Below are 21,792 nucleotides of genomic sequence, written 5' to 3' on the forward strand. Positions count from 1 at the left end.
TAGACTTATAGACTGCTCTACAGTTCTTTACAGTGCTCTCTAAGTGGTTTACAGAGTCAGCATATTGCCCCCAATCATCTGGGTGCTCATTTTACCGACCTTGGAAGGATGGAAGGCTGAGTCAATCAGGATCAAACTCCTGGTAGTAGGCAGAGTTAACCTGCAATACTGCATCCTAACCACTGAGCCAACACACTCCTTAAGTATATAAGTGTATGTGTGGGTGTGTTTATTATTGTATATGGAAACCTGTGAAAAAGTTTCTTGATATGATGTGATGGCATTTAATAATTCTATCACTTTAGTACCTTCATTTATGCAAGCAAAGGATAAATGAGGCTTCCAGTGGTTATTGCTTGAAGGATTAAATCCAAAAAGCATTTTTTGTAATTACTATAGTCCTGTAGATCAGTGTTTTTCAACCACTGTGCCGCGGCACACTAGTGTGCCGTGACATAGTGTAAGGTGTGCCGTGGGAAAAACACTTTATATATAGTCAATATAGGCACAGAGTTAATTTTTTAAAACATTTTCTAATGGTGGTGTGCCTTGTGATTTTTTTCATGAAAAAAGTGTGCCTTTGCACAAAAAAGGTTGAAAAACACTGCTGTAGATAATACTTGACTCAGGTTGGTAACATCTGGCTGATCATGTTTGGTCTCGAAAGAATTGGACCTTGTTAATGTTTGCATAGGATTCCTCTAGAGATCAGGATTTCAGGCTAGATAGGAGGTTTGGGGTGGGGGTGGGGAAACACACCAGTTTACCCATTTCAGAATGGTTTAGAACATTATACACCTTATCCCTAGCCTTATAAACTGTGAATGAGGATTATTGGGCTGCAATACAAAATATGCTCAATTTATGAGATCTCCCAGAGCAATGGCTAACTAATGTCTGAATCTTTAAAACAGAAAATCATGCAGTATTCATGAGAAAATGAAAAAAAAAGAATCCTTTGACCCTGAATTAAAAAAAAATCCTTTTCACTCATTGTGAAGCAATATGGGGTGCCAGGATGGGCCAAAGTTGACAGAGAAGCTACATTATAATGCTGTAATGTTGCAACAGGTATAAGCAGAATTTGGGTCGCTAATGAGAATATTTGTGATTTCTGCAATAAATTAAATTGATTTCAAATGTGTCAGTCTTTAATTCCCATATACCGTAGCAAGTGTGCCTCATGGGAATTTTAAAACAAGGCATTCTGAATAGAGTTAAGAAATGTCAATCTTAATTAATAAGAATGTTTGAGAAATTCTGATTGTTATTGTCAAAGAGATGGCAGACTAGTAAATGGGGCAAATAGATTATCAATTATATTGTTGTTTGGATATATTAGGGCTGACCTCACACTCCCCTGGCATAATTTTTCATCCATTAGTGACCATCATTTCTCATGCATTAAGTTGATTTTAAAAGCTAGCCTATACATTTGATAAAATAGTAGGCAATTTTAGAAAACATTCTAGTTTGTTACAAGTTCTGTGACTTTTAATTCCTGCAATGTGCCATTTTCTTCTGGTATAAAATTAATACTATGTTTCCCCCAAAATACGACATGTCCTCATAATACAGCCATGCCACATTTTTCTGGTGGGCAAAAATATAAGCCACCCCCCTGCATATAAGCCCCTTGGACAATCCCCCACCTCCGGCCAGGCAGAGTGCCGCTCACCAACCTAGCAGTATCCCAAAGGTGCCAAGTCGCGGGAACCTGGGGGGAGGCAAAGGTGATCGCGTTGCTTGGTGCCTTCGGGATACCGCTAGGTTGGTGAGCTGCGCCGTGCCCAGCTGAAGAGGGGGGTTGCCGAGTGGCTGCTCTCTTGCGGGCACGCTCCCAAAGAGCCGGGCACAGCCTCATGGGCGAATGGCTGTGTTGTCCTGTCGCATCAGCGCAACACAACGGCCATGAAGCGATTACGCTCATGAGCAGCCACCCAGCAAACCCCCTTTCCAGTAAGAGAGCAGCGGCCCGGCCACCCCAAAACAATAAACCCTCCCCCCATAATAAAGCCCAAGCTATATTTTGTAGGTAAAAAGAAAATAAGACCCTGTTGTATTTTCGGGAAAACATGGTAGACTTTTTAATCCCAGGGTTGGCATGGCAGAGATAGAAAACAGAGGAAGGTACCATTGAAGTGCAATATGTCTTTGGCAAGGGGATTAAGTGGGTGGATTTAGATGCTGGCATCTCCTGTTTGTGACGAAGCTACCCATGTCTCAGTTTATTCTTGTTGATTCTTGTCTATTGGTAATTCATCTCTGACAACTGTTTACAGTGTTTGTTTCACAATTCTTCATTTTTCTTCCAGCATGTCTGTGGTATCCTCTTGCCTGCTTTTCTTTGACTTTAAAATTTTATGTCACTTGCAATCCCTCCAGGCTTCTACCCAGCTCCGCCGCTAAGCTTTTCTCTGGAATAAATATTTGATAAGCAATGTCACTGCATAGGTCTCAGCATGTATAGATACTGATATCTATCTTTCCACTCAGCAACCCATCCCAAGAGAGTGTTTTGGCTGGCTTTTAAACACCAGAATAGCTATCTATAAAATGGATAGCATACATAAGTACTTACACTTTAGCAATCTTTAGCAAAGAATTTGCCATCTGGATTTAGGCCTGCTGGGGTATCAGATGACGGCTGAGGTGAAATCATATTGAACTTGATAAGCACTATGAGAGCAAATGAAAAAGTGCTGGCAGACTATTTTGTAGAACAGAGTAGGAGGGGGGGATCTTATAATGACACTTCTTATTTTGTCATGAGGCAAGTGTGTCTTCTGCAATTTGTCAAATTAGAGCATCACAAAAATAAAATAAAAAAAATGAGTCCGCATTCAGGGTTTTCATTCCCCTCAAAGATCACCAGACGGATATATCGGGTTGTGGTTACATACCAATTTCTGTGAGAACTTTTAAAGTAAACCATGCTTCCCTATCTCTGTTGGCCCAAGTGTCAATTACTTCTGATTGCAAAGACAGAGCTGAAATTCTGCTTGTAACATTTAGTAAAATTTCAAATGTGTAGACATAAGGTTTCGTTTCTTTAATTTCCCCTCTGAGTTAATTTCAGGCAATCTACATTATTACTAAAATGTTCAGGCCACAGGTATCTGTCATGTGAAAAATTAGTTACCTTGGTTTAAATTATGAAGCTTTTTGAAGTACAGACTTCTGGTAGGTACCTTTGGGATTAAAACCATCTGTTTTACTGAATTGTTTTTTGAGCGGTTTGATTATGTACCTTTTGAATATTCTTCACAGCCTTATATTGAAAGCCAGAAAGGCCTTTTAAATTAATGCTGTGAGAAGAATATCTCCTCATCTGAAATTCACTGAAATTCTTCATTTTGATCAACTGATTAGTATTCAGAAATTTAAGGGAAGAAGAAGTAATTATGTCATGGTTTGAAAATGTCCACATAAATATTTATGTATGTGAAACTAAATTTATTTTGTAGCTTTGCTGCAGTGATGAGTTTCAATTTTTTTTAGAACCTTTTCTGTAGGTGTGGCCTGCTTTGTGGGAGTGGCTTTCGGCCATGTGACCGGGTGGGAGTGGCTTGCCAACCATGTGACTTGGTGGGAGTGGCATGGCAGTCATGTGACTGAATGGGCATGGCCAACTGTAAAATGTGGTGAAACTCACTTAACAACGCTCTTGCTTAGCAACCAAAATATTGGCTCAGAAACTCTGGCATTTGAAGCAGGCAAGTCTTAAAGCTGTCAAGTTACAAGACCCTTGCACCTCTAACCCTTTAGAAAAAAACCCCAGGGGTGTTCAAACGTGACAGCTTTAAGACTTGTGGACTTCAACTCCCAGAATTCCTCCTCTCACTCTTCATCTTGATGATGTGCGGACGGGCGGGGGGAGGGAGCTGGAACCGGTTCTAAACAGCGCTGTAGATTTGTGGAACCTCTTCTGTAGAAGAGGTTAGAACTGGCAGGAACCCACCCCTGCTTTGCTGCTATTGGGAACAGCCATACAACAGTCCTCACAGATCAGCATTGGAATACTAAAACAGGAGATATTGCTTGTGGCCTTGACAAATGGATTGCAGCATTCACTTTCCTCTGTTGTTTAGAGAAGGCAAACAGTGCATCACATTCATTTGCCCTAAATGGTGGCACTGACTAGTCAATCTCATGTTGCCATCATAGTCACAATGGGATCCCTCTTCCTTCCAGAGCCACTTTGGATAGTAAGATAGGCAGTATCTAAATTTAATAGATAAATAAAGAATCTCAAAACCATTGTAAGTTAAACATATGGTCCTATATCACAGATAACAAAAAATATAAAATACTGTATAAAAGAATATAATACATAGCCTCGTGGATACATTGCATAGCTCAGTCTTATATTTGTAGGAAGCCTTTCCTAAACTTGAGAATCTTTACTACCAGGGGCAAAATGGCACAGCTAATATTTAATATTTAAACCACTTAGGGCTGTAAAGCATTATGAAGTGGTATATAAGTCTAAGTGCTGTTGCTATGTTGCTAGAAGAGGGCAACTTTCCTTCCATTTACAAGAGCGGTGCAAGTTAGCCTCGAACTCTGGCCTCCTACATTGGGGCCCTTATATATCTTTGAGAAAGAGACTTTCGAATATACAGCCCGCTAACCTCCACCAGCGGGGCAAGACTATATGGGAACCGTCTACGAACTCTGGAGCTTTATACTCAATTTTGTTTGTCTACACCCACCTTATATACTATGTACTTTTGACTTGGTGGCTAAGGACATCTCCCCAGGACATAAGAAGGGAGAGGAGCAGACCATCGCTTCCTCCACTGTTTCCGTATCATCATAGATTATAACTGCGCAATTTTAAATAGAATGTTGAGAGCATGGGAGTTGCTTGGAATTGAATGAATGGCCCACTTTTAGTAATTGTTACCTTGTATTTTATATGTTTTAAATTCTTACGTGGGATTTGTTAGAGTGGATAAATGAGAATGCTTGACTCGGAGGACCTGCTGGGGAAGGCGGGAGGAACCGGGGTGGTTGGGGGGGCCATGGACATGGGAGTGGGTCGGAGCATAGCGGTCGTGACAGGGAGAGGCAGATACGGCGGGGACCTTAGGGCTGGCCATTACCGGGGAAGGAGGGTTCGCTACATTACAGAGATCCCTCCTTCCGGCCCTAGGAGTCCCACTCCAAGACCAGATGGCGCGAGTAGTCAGGACCCTGGTCTCAGGCTGTTGTCGCTAAATGCCAGGTCTGTTGTCCACAAAGCTCCCCTCGTCCGGGACTTAATTGTTGACGAGAGGGCAGACCTGGCATGTATTACTGAAACCTGGCTGGGCACAGAAGGAGGAGTCCCCCTTGTAGAGATGTGCCCAGAGGGATTTCAGGTGCTTCATCAGCCGAGAGCCCAGGGAAGGGGTGGCGGTGTGGCTATTGTAATCCGGGAGTCTCTGTTACCTCGTAGGGTCCCTGCTCCGGAGCTTGTCGGGTGTGAGTCTCTGCTGATAAAGTTGGACCTCAAGGGTCAAGTGGGTTTGCTGCTAACGTACCTGCCTCCCAACTGCGTTGCAGCATCCCTCCCCTCACTCCTCGAGTCAGTAGCCGAGCTGGCAGTTGAGTTCCCCAGGCTTATAGTTCTGGGGGATTTCAACTTGCCATCGCTCGGTGAACGCTCTGATGGGGCGCAGGAGTTCATGGCTTCCATGACAGCCATGGGCTTGACCCAAGTAATTCGGGGCCCAACCCATGCAGCGGGTCACATGCTCGACCTCGTATTTCTCTCGGAGCAGTGGATGTGTGATCTTGGTCTGAGGGGTAATGAGATCATACCCCTGTCGTGGTCAGACCATTACCTACTGAGGCTTGACTTCCGGAGGCCAAACCCCCACCGTAGGGAGGAGGAACCGACCAGGTGGTTCCGCCCCAGGCGACTTATGGACCCTTTGAGGTTCCAGACGGAGCTTGGGGTTATTCCTGATACCCTCGCCCACAGTTCGGCGGAGACTCTGGCTGCCGCCTGGCATTCGGCGGCGTCGGAGTCTCTCGACCGGATTGCGCCACTACGGCCCCTCCGGGTCAGTGGATCCCGGAGAGCTCCCTGGTTTACCGAGGAACTCCGGGAGAAGAAACGCCGGAGGAGATGCCTAGAGCACCAGTGGAGGTCCGATAGGTCCGAGGCAAACCGAGCACTCTTAACTACCTGCACCAAGGACTATGTCCGAGCATTAAGAACTGCAAAAAGATCATATATTTCTTCCTTGGTTGCGTCCGCCGAGTCACGCCCAGCCGCCCTGTTCAGGATAACCCGCTCCCTCCTTAATAGGAGGGATGCGGGAGACCCCTTGCAGGGTAGGGCTGAGGATTATGCTCAATTCTTGGCGGACAAAGTAGCTCGGTTTCGATCGGACTTGGACTCCACCGCAGTAGATCCAGCTGAGACACAGGAGGATCATTTGCCACATCAGTTCTGGGTTGAGTTCCAGGAAGTTGCCTCTGGGGATGTGGACAAGGCCATCCGAGCTGTAAGTGCCTCCACTTGTATTCTGGACCCGTGTCCCTCCTGGCTGGTGGCTAACAGCAGGGAGGTGACACATGGCTGGATCCAGGCGGTTGTCACCGCCTCCCTTCGGGAGGGGCACTTCCCCGCCGTACTCAAAACGGCGGTGGTGAGACCCCTCCTAAAGAAACCATCGTTAGATCCAGCCATCTTAAACAACTTTCGTCCTGTCTCCAACCTTCCCTTTATCGGGAAGGTTGTTGAGAAGGTGGTGGCCTTTCAGCTTCGACGGGCCTTGGAGGAAGCTAGCTATCTTGACCCCTTCCAGTCCGGCTTCAGACCCGGTTACAGCACAGAAACCGCTTTGGTCGCATTGACCGATGATCTCTGGAGGGCCAGAGATGGAGGCTATGCGTCCATCCTGGTTCTCCTTGACCTCTCAGCGGCTTTCGATACCATCGACCATGGTATCCTTCTGCGACGACTGCGGGAGGTGGGAGTGGGAGGCACTGTTTTGCGGTGGTTCTCCTCCTACCTCTCGGACAGGTCGCAGTCGGTGTTAGTGGGGGGGCAGAGATCGTCCCTGAGGCCCCTAACATGTGGAGTACCTCAGGGTTCGGTCCTATCCCCCCTACTATTTAACATATACATGAAACCGCTGGGCGAGATCATTCGGAGGCACGGGATAAAATACCATCAATATGCGGACGATACACAATTGTATCTGTCCGCCCCGTGCCAACTCAATGAAGCGGTGGACGTGATGAACCGGGGTCTGGAGGCCGTTAAGGACTGGATGAGTGCTAACAAACTGGTGCTCAACCCGGATAAGACCGAGTGGCTGTTGTGTTTCCCCCCCAATAATTTGGCTAATACACCAACGCTTAGGCTGGGGGGTCAAATTCTACACCCCTCAGATAGGGTCCGCAACTTAGGAGTCCTCCTGGATCCACAGCTGACTTTTGATCACCAGCTGTCAGCTGTGACCAGGGGGGCATTTGCCCAGGTTCGCCTGGTCCGCCAGTTGCGGCCCTACCTAGATCGGGGGGCCCTCACAACAGTCACTCGAGCCCTTGTGATCTCTAGACTGGAATACTGCAATGGGCTCTACATGGGGTTGCCCCTGAAGTGCATCCGGCGACTACAGCTAGTCCAAAATGCAGCCGCGCGAGTGATAGTGGGCGCACCTCGGTTCGCCCACGTTACACCTGTCCTCCGCGAGCTGCACTGGCTGCCTGTTGGTCTCCGGGTGCGCTTCAGGATAATGATGACCATCTTTAAAGCACTCCATGGTAGTGGATCTGGGTACTTGAGAGACCGCCTTCTGCCGATTACCTCCCTAAATCGACCAATCAGATCGCACAGACTGGGCCTCCTCCGAATTCCATCTGCCAGTCAATGTCGACTGGCGACCACACGGAGGAGAGCCTTTTCTGTTGCTGCCCCGACCCTATGGAACGAGCTCCCCATGGAGATCCGCACCCTCACCACGATCCAGACCTTCCGCGCAGCCCTCAAGATCTGGCTCTCCCAGCAGGCCTGGGGATAGGCTTCCAATTACCCGCCCGAGTGTTTGATTGCTGAATGAAAGTTGTGTTTTATTATTTTTCTTTTGTTCACAAAGTGTTTGTTTTGACCTTGCACTTCCCCTCCCCTGTGGTTGTAAGCCGCCCTGAGTCCCCTCAGGGAAAAGGGCGGCATATAAATCCCAATAAACCTGAAACCTGAAACCTATAATAAATAAAATCATAAGATTGGAAAGGACCTTGGAGGTCTTCTATCTATTCCCCGGCCCAATGCAATAATCCTCGTGCCATTCTGGACAAATGCTGTCTTATCTTTCTTTCAAAATCCCCAGAGATACCCATGACACTAGAAGGCAGACTCTTCCATCACTTAATAGCTCTCACAATTAGGAAATTCTTCCTCACTTAGTTTTGAACTCTCGCTGTAAAATCTACTCCCTCTTCCCAATGCTATCCGTTTATATGTTGGAAGACTGCTATTATGTTATCCTTTCTCTTATTTAAGCTAAATTTACCAAGCTCTTTTAACCACTCTTCATAGAATTTCACCCCTAAGCCTCTTGCCATTTTCGATGCTCTTATCTGAACTCTTTCCATTTCTGCAGGATTCTTTAAGTATTGTGATGACCAGAACTGGTCATAGTAGTTCAGATGTGGTCTGCCTAGTGCAGCATTGGTAAATTTAGTTTAAGTAATAGAAATTATCACTTTCCATGTTCTCACCACTATTTATGCAATCTAAAATTACATTGGTCCCTTTTAATGATACAGTATGTGTCAGACCTGCAGTCATATTCCTTTTAGGATCTTTGGCCTGCCACACTTTCTATTATTTTTCTATGCTGTTTCATTAGTGGGGAAAGGGAGGGGGGAATAGTAAGGAGTAGAATGTGTTTGTTTTCAAAATAAAACATTCCTTTCTAGAAGCTCAAGGTCATCTTTTGTCTCCGTACTTCTGCACCTGACCAGAACTAGATGGGTGGAAATGCCAGCGTGGCAGAGGAACATTGGACCACGTGATGGACTTGTGTGTGTGGGGGCAAGATTTTGAACTTTCAACTGGGTGGGAACCCAGGAAGCTTTCAGAATTGGGTTTTCACAGTTTGTACCAACATGTCTGTCTTATTAAATTGGAACTTTGATGAAAGTTATGTTTTGAACTCTGATTTAATTCTGGATGACATTTGGAATGCTGACAATATGTATGTTTAATGATATGTATGATCAAGTTGTTAATTAGAATTTAAGGATTATTTTTTTCAGTGTTTGAAAGCCTATTTTCATTTCCTTGGTGAAAATTTAGTGCACTGCTAAATTTAAAGATGATTTTACATTTTTCTATTCTGAACTAGAAAAAATAATAATGGGATATTTAGCATGTTTTTATTGTAGCGTAACAAATGTCTTTTCTTTGGAAACCCTACAAATTCAAACTGTCCTGTCCTGTCTGTGTCTTTTCCTGTTAATTATTTTAATGTTCAGGATCAGTGGGGAATGTATTATCCTTCAGTGAGACAAGAGCTCATCAGGTGATCCAGCAGAAATCAGAGCAGTTCCTCCTTTATAACCAGCAGCAGCTCACCAGAGTCTATCCATCTGCCTACCGGATTGACTCTAGCAACTTTAACCCTGTACCATATTGGAATGTTGGATGCCAGCTTGGTGAGTGATGCATGGTATTGTCTGTTATATAGGTGACCAACCTTGTTTTTACCCCATGGACAAGCGCTCTTAATTATCTACCTACATTTATTCCATATGTGAAGTAATGGTAGTTCACATAGCATAAAAAGTATAGATTTACAAAAATGTATTTAGAAGATTGCTTCTTTTGCTCAATAAAGAGAATTAGTAGTTGTGGATTAACAGAGTATCAAATCTATTGCTGATCTGTTGTCTCCTTGGAACCAAAGCATATCAGAACTTCTACAGTGGACTGAATTGGTAATTTGAATTTATTTGATGAACTGTTGTATGTCTTTGCTCTTTAGCACCAGGCAGGCAATGATGCCCATCATTGTTCTTGAGTCAAGTCAGACTTGACTAGCCTGATATCCTCCATGACATTTGGGCTATATTTTCCAGAATGGCCAATCAGCTTGGTGAAAGGAATTCACTCCTATCTGGTGCCAAGATGAAGAAGGCTGGAAGCCACTGATTATCATATGTTCATTACCTTCTACTGCTTGAATGATCTCTGGCAATTTGACATTACTAAACATGTGCGCATGAGTTAAGGATTAGGTGGCTCCACTTTCATTTTTACCCAAGGAGGAACTTTTTGTACCTTGGGAAGGACAAACCTCTTCCCAATATGCATAACTTTCTAATATGCATAACCAATATGCATGAAGAATGAGCAATTGAAAAATGTATGTTTCTTTGTGTACTTTGGTCCCAGTATCTTCATCTGTTAACTACTTAATATCTGTATGAAGTATTCAGGCCTCTTCTCTTCCTTGTCCATTCAATTATTACTAATGCTCTTTGAGCTTCTGATGTGTCCTTTATCCATTTTTTATTTAGATTCATGGATCTTTAAAAAAGAATAGAAAGTGCATAGGTAGGAATTGGATCCAGGCTAAAAATATTTCATTAACACTGATAATGTTACGTAGTGTGAGTAATGAAATGTTTGCAAGAAAGCAACCAAGTTCAGAGAGTACCAAGGACCCCTCATTTCAACCTTGATCTACAAATATTCTCCTTTATTAAAAGTATGTCGTATTTAAAAAAATCAGAGTATGATTTTTTCTGTTCAAGCATTTCTGTTGCTCCCAAGGTGGAAGTAACAAGCTTTAGCTGAATGAAAGCCAATCTTTCTCACTTCTTCATATTATTCTCATCACTGGAATTGCTACAGGAAATAATATGTAACCTCACCACTTGAATTTGATCTAAGAAACATGTTGGACTTCTTCAAATAAAAAGTTTAATTATAATAAATAATTAAATTAATTAAATCATGTTTTAAGATACTAAATGAAACTAATTTAGTTTGGATCAAATCCTAGAAGTATAAAGCTACGTAACTATATGATTATAGCCAGTAAATTTCATAATGAATATAAATATCTGCTTATTTGACAGTGGCATTAAATTACCAGTCTGAAGGGCGGATGATGCAGTTAAACCAAGCCAAGTTCAGGATGAATGGCAACTGTGGCTACATCCTGAAACCGCAACAGATGTGCAAAGGTAATACAAGGCAGTGCACTAAATATTTTAGTGTTCTTACACATCCATTTATCAACGATATCTTGGGTAATATTAAAATATGACACCTGTTTGGAGGAAGATGGTAACATCAAATAGGTTAGTTTGGAAACTTTGATCAGAAACAAGATATGACATATTCATATTTCAATAAAAGAGAGTTAAATGAAAAATGTAGCTAAGCTGCACTTTTTCAAACAATTGAAACATTTAACACAGTTCTTGATATGGATCTGCCTAATGAATTGTATTTGCTTACTTGCTATCATTTTGTACTTGTATTTTGATGGACAACAAAAATAGCAAAACACCCCAAATGTATTGATTATTTTCGTCTAGGAATAAATTTGACATATTAAATTCTAATGTTAACTTGTATTTTTTTTCTTTTAATCTTCACTGTAGGTGTTTCTCAAATGTACAGAAAACAAGTTGTATTTCTTATTTTAAGGTAATACATTTCCAATTCTTTCTATCTGTAGGCACTTTCAATCCATATTCTGGAGATCCTCTTCCTGCTTTCCCTAAAAAGCAACTTATACTCAAAATCATCAGTGGTCAACAACTACCAAAACCCCCAGATTCCATGTTAGGAGACAGAGGAGAGGTAAACTATATTGGTGATAGAATTAATTTAGTTCACTTATGGGAGAAGAAATTCACCTGAAACAAGGATGTATATATTTCTAATCTGCATAAAGATGATAGATAGATAGATAGATAGATAGATAGATAGATAGATAGATAGATAGATAGATAGATAGATGATAGATAGATAGATAGATAGATAGACAGACAGACAGATAGATAAAATCGTTATTAGTCAACAATTACTCCATAAAGCTCATTGTATATATAAAACTAATAATTAAATAAGTATGTCAATTTAGGTATTTTAATAGAACAATCAATGTGCTTAGCTGGACATGTGCTCCGTATGAGTGAGCAATATCCAGCAAAGAGTGCGATCAATTGGATTGATCACACGATCAGAGAAAAAGAGTTAGACCAAAGAAAACTTGACACCAATTTAAGGAAGACCTGAAAAGAGCAACCTTAAATGGAAGGATGCGGAAACTGGGGCTGTGGATTAAGAATGGTGGAGTACGCTAGTAGTCCAAAATGTGCTACTTAGGACAGGATGAAAAAAAACCTAAACTAAACACCAGTCATATGACACACATCTGAATTTATGTCATTTAAAGCTGTTCCTTGATTTATAATAAATTTCTTGTTAGTGTATTCTTGCTAAAAATGAATTCTAAAATATACTTTGCATTTCATATTAATAATTTAGGTGCACACATAATACAAAAACGTTATAGCTTTGCAAGATTTAATTTGTGATTTTTATAGTTGAATAATTTTCTTAATGCAAAGGGAAATTATTTGGTTTATGTATAAACTACACAGAATTATTGAACATTTGCTTTTTAATTGTTTTGGGTTTGTGTTTATTTTCATTCTTCCCGCTGATTTAAATAATAGTAACCTGAAGAAAGGAGAATTAATTTATTAATAATCCTTTATTCAGAAATATATGTGAGACTTATATAGGATTTAGGTAAACATTTTAAAAAATGTTTTTATAATAAAAGTTCATTGTCAGAAATTAAAAAAAAAATATAAGTAATTTTTGTGGGAGAGGTTTTTTTTTTAAAAGCAAAGATTATGATCCAAGAGACAATTATTGGAAACACTGTTGGACTGAAATAAAAAGCTTTAGTTAATTTTTCAGTTTCATTGACCATGATCCTTTAATTGTTCCATGTTTCTAGAACCACAGATTTTATTAGTACAATTTTTCCAGCTATTTAGTATGCCATGATAATCACGTAATAATGCTATATTTGCATGTGCAAAGAAATCCCTTGTACGAAATCCAAAATGGACTATTTCAGCTTGGCAGTTGCTTTGCAAGTTGTCAAGGTAACATTTTTCTTCAATAAATTTAATTTCAACTCTTTTAAATGGTCCTGTCAGAAATTCCAGCAGTTGGTTCTCATTTCATCATCTAAATCTAAATGTCTGAGCTGTGATATAGTATCACTATAATCTAATGCAGTAGTTTACTCTGTCTTTAAAGTCTGTGGGTGCAATATAAGAAAGATGGGATATTTACTTTAGATATTTATGAACAGGTCTCAAGCAGATTTTGTGTTTCTAAAAATGTTTCAAGCAGATAATCGATCCATTTGTTGAAGTTGAAATTATCGGGTTACCAGCTGATTGTTGCAAAGACCAGACCAGAGTTGTAGATGATAATGGTAAGAGATACATCTTGCAGATTTTCAGTTTGTTACCAAAAACTCTGTCAACAAAATTCAGCCATTTTGTTTTTTAGTTTTGATGTCATGATCTTGTCAGGGTTCCAAATAGCATCCAAAATTAAATCAGAGCCCAAGACAAAGTATTGCTCAAAGTTCCAATTTATTAAGAGAGCCATGTTGGCTTATCTGGGAAAACCAGAATTTGAAAGCTTCACGGTTTTCCCCACCCAGTTGAAAGTTCAAGATCTTGCCCCACACCCACAAATCCATCACATGGTCCAATCTTCCACTGCCCTGCTGGCAGTTCCAACCATTCAGTTCTGGTCAGGTGCAGAGGTACAGAGACAAAGGATGACCTTGGCTTTCTAGAAAGGAATTTTATTTTGGCTACATAGCGTTTAACTCCGTACAATCTCTCCTCCCATTTTCCCATAATAGAAAAGGCATAGTAGAATAATAGAAAGTATGGCAGGCCAAAGATCCAAAAGAAATATAGCTGCAAGCCTGACAGATCTCTTGGCACACTGACATCTATAAATGAGGTTTAAGGGTTGCCAAATGGTCCTCACCTATGTTTTAAAATAGAAGGTTTAGAACAGGGGTGTCAAACCCAAGGCCTGAGGGTCAGATCCAGCCTATGAGGTGTTTAGATCTGGCCCATGGAGTACCCCTGGAAACAGTGAAGGACCAGCCTGCGGTACCTCTGCGAATGAAAATTGGCTCCCGAGCTCTGTTTCCAGCTGTGATAGACTTCTGCAACCCTCTGCCAGTGAAAACGGAGGCCCTCTGAGCTCCATTTTCACACCAGAGGGTTGCAGGAGGTTTTCACAGCCAGAAATGGAGCTCAGGAGCCTGTTTTTGCTGACAGGGCACTCGGCACTCGCGCTCCTGACATGAGTGACATCAAGCAGACCATGCCCACTCTGGCCACCATCCCCTGAGATCAAACACAACCCTGATGCGGCCCTCAATGAAATCGAGTTTGACATTCCTGGTTTAGAACAAGTACAGGAGGGAAGAGGGAGTATTTAAATATTAGTTCTCCAAGCAGGATAAAATTATCAGAGAAAAGACACTGGTTAAAAATGGTCTTTCAATTAGCAATAGCACTTAGACTTATATACCGCTTCAAAGTGCTTTACAGCCCTCTCTCAGCGGTTTGCAGAGTCAGCCTATTGCCCCCAGCAATCTGGGTCCTCATTTTACCGACCTTGGAAGGATGGAAGGCTGAGTCAACCTTGAGCCTGGTGAGATTCGATCTGCCAAACTGCTGGCAGCCGGTGATCAGCAGAAATAGCCTGCAGTACTACACTCTAACCACTGCACCACCACGGCTAGGTATGGAATGGAATTAGGGTATGGAATGGCCTTGTTTCCCAGCCTAGCCCCCTCTCCTTTGCCATCTGTTCTGGGACTGAAGCTGCAGAGATTCTGACTTGAAAGTTTCAGTTCTAGAAACTTTGATCTTGATGGATAAGGCTGTATCTTAGACCTGATAATAATGTGGGAGGTTGTATGCTATTAGATAAATGAATGGAACAGTTGGTCACTCATTCAAAATTCAGCCAGTGGGGTTAATGGAATCCTGAGATAATGCATTTGGCTTGTCATTCCTTCTTGGTGTTGGAAGCAAAGCATGAATGTATTTGATTACATACTTAGCCAAGAACAATGCTTAGGATTTTTTTTAAGTTAATATACAATTATGATATACAATTAATTTAATTTAAAATGTTTATATATAGTATAATTGTGTTTGCAAGTGATTTAAATTAAAATAACCTAAAGCAGAAATACTTTTATTTTATGTCATAAGGTTTTATCTATTTGTACACAATCAGTTCTTCATTAAATAAAATTCCTCTTAGATTTCGCATGTAGATGACTTGTAAATTGATCTGTAAATCAAAAACAACACCTATTCTTTCCGATTAATGCTACCTTAACATTTGCTATATATTTTGCTCCTCACAGGATTCAACCCTGTTTGGGAAGAAACCCTGACTTTCACTATCCACATGCCTGAAATAGCTTTGGTCCGATTTCTAGTTTGGGATCATGACCCCATTGGCCGAGATTTTGTGGGGCAAAGAACTGTGGCTTTTAGCAGCTTGATGCCTGGTGAGTCCATTGGCTTTTCTTTCTTTTCTTTAGCTGCTTCACTAGCAGCTAAATGAATATGTTTTGATGTCATGATCTCTTGGCACATTGAGGTCTAGAAATGAGGGCTAAGGGCTGCCAAAGGGTGCCCACCTGTGTTTTAAAATAGAAGGTTTAGAACAAGTATGGGAGGAAAGAGGATAGCATCTTAACTATGAAATCTACCATTTAATGTTATTGATGATGTTCACCTTCACCAGGTTATCGTCATGTTTACTTAGAAGGACTGACTGAAGCATCAATTTTTGTTCATGTGACCATCAATGAAATTTTTGGAAAGGTAAGAGATAAATATTCAGTTCTACATACTGAACAGTTAAGATTGACATTAGTATTTGATAACCACAGGTTTAAGCTACAACTTCAGCCTTCTGGTTTCAAAGTGGAAATGTCTGAATAATGTTCAGGTTTTGACAGGTTTTTTTTAATACTTAAGATACATTTGCTTTCACTTAGTGCCATATACCCAGATATATTGGCACTCCTAATATTTCTGGAGGGCATCAGACTTAAGTTTCAAATCCATGAATTGTGATTTGTGCTTATAATGGAAGTACAATGGAAGTAAATGACATTAATTTACTTCATCTTAATAGATGCTACTTTCCTTAGATATAAAATAATTTATTATTTTGCTGCTGGGCAAATAACTGTGCCCTAATATTTATGAGAACATTCCTTTCCTACCTACTTTTTCTTATCACACCCATCTCTTTATTTAAAAAGTTAAACTGACCCCCCCCCCATTTTGGGATTAATAAGCAAAATTAGGGGGAGGCTAATTTTAATAACTGGGGTGATTTCTCACTGAATTGCAAAAATACTTCTTCAATAGAATTTGTTTCTTTTACTGGCAATTGCTTTGTGCTTAGTTTGAATCAATTTTAAAGCAAAGCTGCTGCTGTTCTCTTATGTTTCTGAATTTGGAAAATTTTAAAACTTAGTTTAAGTTTTAAAATGGCAAATAGTTTATTTTTTGCAAACTGCTTTTTCTCAATTTCTGTTATGGAAGAATGTTTTAGTTGCTTAGCCCCCACTACCACCTCATATCATCAATAGGCATTCTACTGGATCTTATATAGCAATTTCATTATTTCTAAGTGAGCTACAAAAGACTGAAACACTGGTCAATTGAGGGCATTAGTTTGCAAATAAGGAATTGAAATGACTTTGATATTTTCTGTGTCCCTGGCAACAATATTAAAGGTACTTGAGTTGCTATCATTGCAAAGCAGTTGCAAGCAATTGCATTTATGAAAGACAGTATAAACTATTCACTCTCTTTGTTGACTATATTTAGGAAAGTTCAGTAGTTCTAAACTCTGATTTATTGTTAAAGATGACAGCCTAGGTAAATCTCAGACTAGAGGTTCACGGGCTGTAAATCAAAGTGAACTTCAGGATTGTGTGTCACATTTTCTTGGGTGCAGCCACAAGAAGATTGGATCTTTATTACTTATTAAATGGATCCAGCTGATCCTAACTCTGGGTTCAGTAAATGGTTACCATTGTATCTGAATTCAAACCATGATTTGGGAATAACTGACTTTTTCCATTTAGCTTCATGATCTTGATGCCGAAATATGCATTTTTAATTGTTCCAAGCAACTTTACTTTTAGTGATTCAAGAGGGAAGAAGAACCAGAGGTTCTCTAGTCTCTTGTGACAATAATTGTACCACATTTCAGCCAATTTCAGTTTCATAAACCAACAAAAAATACTTTCCAGCATTGCAAAAGAGGCCTTCTCCAATTTGATAAAATCAGATTTTGCACAGTACATTTTTCTAGGATGCACTCATTAATCCATTTTACATCATGGGACTCCTTGCTTCGTTGAACAGCCTAATTCACCGAATTAATTCCGTGCTGATGTTATAACCATTACCCTACTTTTCCTTGTTTCTCCCTTATCTGCTTAAAAATTGGAGGGGGAGTTCTTGGTTTCTTGTTTTGGGGAGCTTTTCTTCCCTTTGCTTGGTGCACCTCCCCGTTATCCATGAATCTAGAACTCTGATTCTTGACTTGGATCATTATTCAAAGAAGTACAAAATAGATGGGTATTTTAAGCCTGCAGAAATCTTCTCCCCTGAAGCTGTTGTGGCTTGCCAGTGGCCAGCGGAGCTGGCAGCAGAGTCAGACAGTAAGGAGGTTGGGGAGGAACATGGGCCAATCCTGGAGTCTGGGGAAACCTCTGATGAGGGCTCTGAGTCAGAGGTAGAGAGCCGTATGCCAGTTATCAGCTGTTGTCAGAGTCAGACAGCAGTGAGGCAGACAAACAGCTGGAGCCTGTTCCCAGTATGTGCATGTGCAGAGTTGCCAGACAAAGGGAACAACTAAAGAGCAGATTTGGGAGTAAGGCCAGACGATGAATGGCCCCTCCCAGAGGAAATAAAAGATGAGCGAAAGGGGAGTGGAGTTTGCAGGAGACAATTAGTTCACTAATTGGTTTGGGACTCTCTGAGACTCCTTGCCAAGTTCTGCAGGTATTGGCCTGTCAGCTCTCCAAGCCATAAATCCTCCTCCGAAAGTCTCCAGAAGCCTCTCATTCTCTGTTCTTTAGAATGCTCTGGTTACAGAGATTAGCCAGATAACTTTGTAAGCCTTTGAAGTGCTACCCATTAGCTATTAACAGCCATGCCAAGGATTGCTAGGGATGTAGCTACTTTGTAAAAGAATCTCTGACTTGGTCCTTCATGAGTTTGTCGCCTTTATTTTCTGGCAGTGATTGACAGAGGTGGGAGAGAAAGAGAGCCATTTGACGTATGTTTCTTTAAGGGGAAAATTTCCCCAGGAAGTAGAAATCTTAATAGGAAGGCTGTACAGTTAGTCCTCAATTTATGACCACAATTGAGCCCAAAATTTCTGTAGCTGAGACATTTGTTAAGTGAGTTTTTTCCCCATTTTACGTCTTTTCTTCCCATAGTTGTTAAGTGAATCACTGCAGTTGTGAAGTTAGCAACCTGGTTGTTAAGTGAATGTAGCTTCCCCATTGGCTTTGCTTGTCCGAAGGTTGCAAAAGGAGATTACATAGTCCTGGGACACTGCAACCCTCATAAATATGAGTTGGTTGCCAAGCATCTGAATTTTGATCACATGACCACAGGGATGCCGCAATGGTCATAAGTGTGAAAAATGATCATAAGTGCCGTTGTAATTTTGAATAGTCACCAAATGAACTTAGTTAGGACTACCTGTATCAGCTTAGTTCAGTGTTCCCCCAGCCAGCATAGCTGGGAGTTGAAGTCCACAGGACTTAAAGTCGCCAAGGTTGAGAAACACTGGCTTAGTTGTTACATTCAGTTGGACATGTCCATTTGAAGGAAGCAGTGGAATGTCAATAATAATTTACTACAACATATGTATTTTCTTGTGATTCAGATAAAGAAATTGAGTTTGACATTTCTGCTTTTTTTTTTTTTTGCCTTTCAGTGGAGTCCTTTAATCCTCAATCCCAGTTATACTATCATGCATTTTCTAGGAGCCACAAAGGTAGCTTTTAATTTAGCATGCAATTTTGCACTGGCTGGGTGCCTTTCCCCCACCCCCCCACTCCCTTTTTGGAGGCTTTCTGAATTGCATGATCTCCTACTGCCCTAGTGCTTTATTTCTCATCATGCATTTGAAAGTTTGTGCTGCTGCTTTGAAGGTCCTGTGTGATAAAAATACATGTTTTTGGGCCAGGCTAGCTTCTCACCCAAGGAAATGTCTTGCGAGCTTGTCGTATGCAATTAGGATGTGTCTTGTAAAACCTCTTTTGCTTCAAGGCAGGCTGCCTTTTTTTTCCTTATACATGCATGAACTCATGGCGAGCTTCAACATTTTTTGATCAGCTAGATGTGGACTTGCTTCAATTGACGGCTTTCCTTGATTTGCTTGGGATTTTCTTATCAGTCACTGCTCAGATATTCTTATCGGTCACTGATCAGATAATGTGTGCAAATTCAGCTATGTAGAAGTTCCTTTATGTAAAACAGGCCATTCCCACCTCCAACCCTCCCGGCAAATCTCTACATCTTATCTCCTCTCCCATTTTTTTTTTCTTCCAGAACAAGCAACTAATAGGACTCCGAGGGCTTTTTAATAGGAACTCCAAACATAATTCAGTGGAAAACAGCACTAATTATATCCGAAAAAGGTCACTCGGGGACCGAATCCTTCGACACACAGCCAGCGCTCCAGCAAAGGCCAGGAAAAAAAACAAAATGTGCTTTCAAGAGACCACTGACCTTAAGGAAAGTGTATCTGATATGCTGGACTTGAAAGAGAAGGAAGGTGGTTTCAGGCAAACAAGCAGAAGTTTACAATTGCGCCCCATCTCCATGCCAGTTGGAAAATATCTCCTGGCAGGATTGCCACCACCAGACCAGGATGCTAGCAGAGTTGTTGAAGTTATCAAAAGTGAAAGTACATCTGGTGAGTTCCCACTATGAGGCTTTCAGGATAATAATTTTGAGGCATTTTGATCTTTTGATCAAGTCAGTTCCTGTTGCTTGAAAATTAGTTGTACGGACATACAAACATAAACATCGTACCTTAGTGTTACCTTACCTAACATGCTATTTCCTTTTGAAACGAGGCACGTGGCCCAGAAAAGTGGTGAGTAGCAAGCAAAATTAAATTAAATTCAAGATAGGAATGTAACTCTGACTAATTCTAATTCACAACAACTTATTTTTATTGTACCTCTCCATACTTTTCTGTCCTTACAAACTGTCTTTGTTACCACTATATCAATTCATTGCTTTTTGTTCTGTAAACCTCTTACCTCTCTCTTTTTGAAAGTCTCATTAACTCCATGCAATCATTACAATCTTCGTCTTCTCCTTCGTCTTAGTACTCACTCTTTCATATATTTGTTTTTAAATATGATCCTCATTCATTCTCTCTATATAACCAAATCACCTAATTGCACTTTTTCCATATTAGTCCTTCTCTTTTCTAATCAATCCACATTCATTCATTAACTACCATATTTTTCGGAGTATAAGATGCACCGGAGTATAAGATGCACCAAGGTTTTGAAGAGGCAAATTTTAAAAAAAGTAGGTAGGTAGATAGAAGGATAGACAGGGAGAGAAAGAGAGAGAAATACAGTAGGTAGGTAGGGAGAGCGAGAGTAGTTAGGTAGGTGGGTAGATAAAGGGTTAGAGAGAGAGAAATAGAAAGAGATAGAGAGTGTAGGTAGGTAGGTAGAGGGATATATGTATGTATGTATGTATGTATGTATGTATGTATGTATATATCTATATCTATATCTATATATGTATGTATGTATATATATGTTTGTGTATGTTTGTGTATGTGTGTGTGTATGTACGTACGTACATACCTACATACATACATACATACATAGAGAGAGAGAGATACAGTAGATAGGTAGGGAGAGAGAGTAGTTAGGTAGGTAGGTAGGTAGAGGGATAGAGAGAAATAGAGAGAGAGAGAGAGAGAGAGAGAGAGAGAGAGAGAGAGAGAGAGAGAGAGATAAATACAGTAAGTAGGTAGGGAGAGAGATAGAGGGTAGGTAGGTAGGTAGAGGGATAGAGAGAGAGAAATAGAGAGAGAGAGAAATACAGTAGATAGGTAGGGAGAGAGAGAGTAGGTAGGTAGGTAGGTAGGTAGATAAAGGGATAGATAGAGAGAGAAATAAACAGAGAAATACAGTAAGTAGGTAGGTAGGGAGAGATAGAGTGTGTGTAGGTAGGTAGGTAGGTAGGTAGAGAGACAAAGAGAGAGAAATAGAGATAGAGAAAAATATAGTAGATAGGTAGGTGTTTCTGCTGGCACAGCACTTGATTAATGTAATTTTCATCAATCAGTTAAAGAGCTTTCCAAAAGGAAAAAAAAGTTTTTGCACTCTGCAAACCTCCCAAAAATGGCCCGTTGTTCATGAAAATGGGTCCTTTTTTTCAAAAAAAGGCATGAATAGCCGGGGGGGGGGGAGGAGGCTTGCAGAGTGCTTTTGGAGGGTGGGCGGCCAAAAATGAGCAAAAAACAGCCTGTTTTTCATGAAAAAGGGCCCGTTTTTTGTCAAAAGAATTGCATGCACAGCCTTATGTAGGCTTATAGAATGCTACTGGAGGCTGTGGGGGGCACAAATGGCTCATTTTTTTTCTCATTTGTGCCCTCCCCAGTCCCTACGAGCT

At 40.9% G+C, this 21,792-nt stretch overlaps 1 protein-coding gene across 4 annotated transcripts in view; it reads left to right on the top strand.

The window, feature by feature from the left end:
- Nucleotides 1–21,792, top strand: part of PLCH1 (phospholipase C eta 1) — a 124,028-nt gene that overhangs the window by 96,707 nt on the left and 5,529 nt on the right. For 3 of the 4 annotated variants that reach the window (XM_087725334.1, XM_087725335.1, XM_087725336.1), the window contains 8 exons: nt 9,484–9,663; nt 11,092–11,199; nt 11,700–11,824; nt 13,400–13,484; nt 15,462–15,608; nt 15,848–15,927; nt 19,079–19,138; nt 19,696–20,062. In XM_087725334.1, coding sequence (XP_087581460.1) covers nt 9,484–9,663; nt 11,092–11,199; nt 11,700–11,824; nt 13,400–13,484; nt 15,462–15,608; nt 15,848–15,927; nt 19,079–19,138; nt 19,696–20,062 — 1,152 coding nt within the window. The remainder of the gene's footprint in view (nt 1–9,483; nt 9,664–11,091; nt 11,200–11,699; nt 11,825–13,399; nt 13,485–15,461; nt 15,609–15,847; nt 15,928–19,078; nt 19,139–19,695; nt 20,063–21,792) is intronic. The other variant, XM_087725337.1, reaches the window with a different exon arrangement.

This window comes from Thamnophis sirtalis, unplaced genomic scaffold (assembly GCF_051295495.1).
Source record: "Thamnophis sirtalis isolate CommonGarterSnake01/CBP01778 unplaced genomic scaffold, rThaSir2_p1.2 scaffold_11, whole genome shotgun sequence".
Taxonomy (NCBI): domain Eukaryota; kingdom Metazoa; phylum Chordata; class Lepidosauria; order Squamata; family Natricidae; genus Thamnophis; species Thamnophis sirtalis.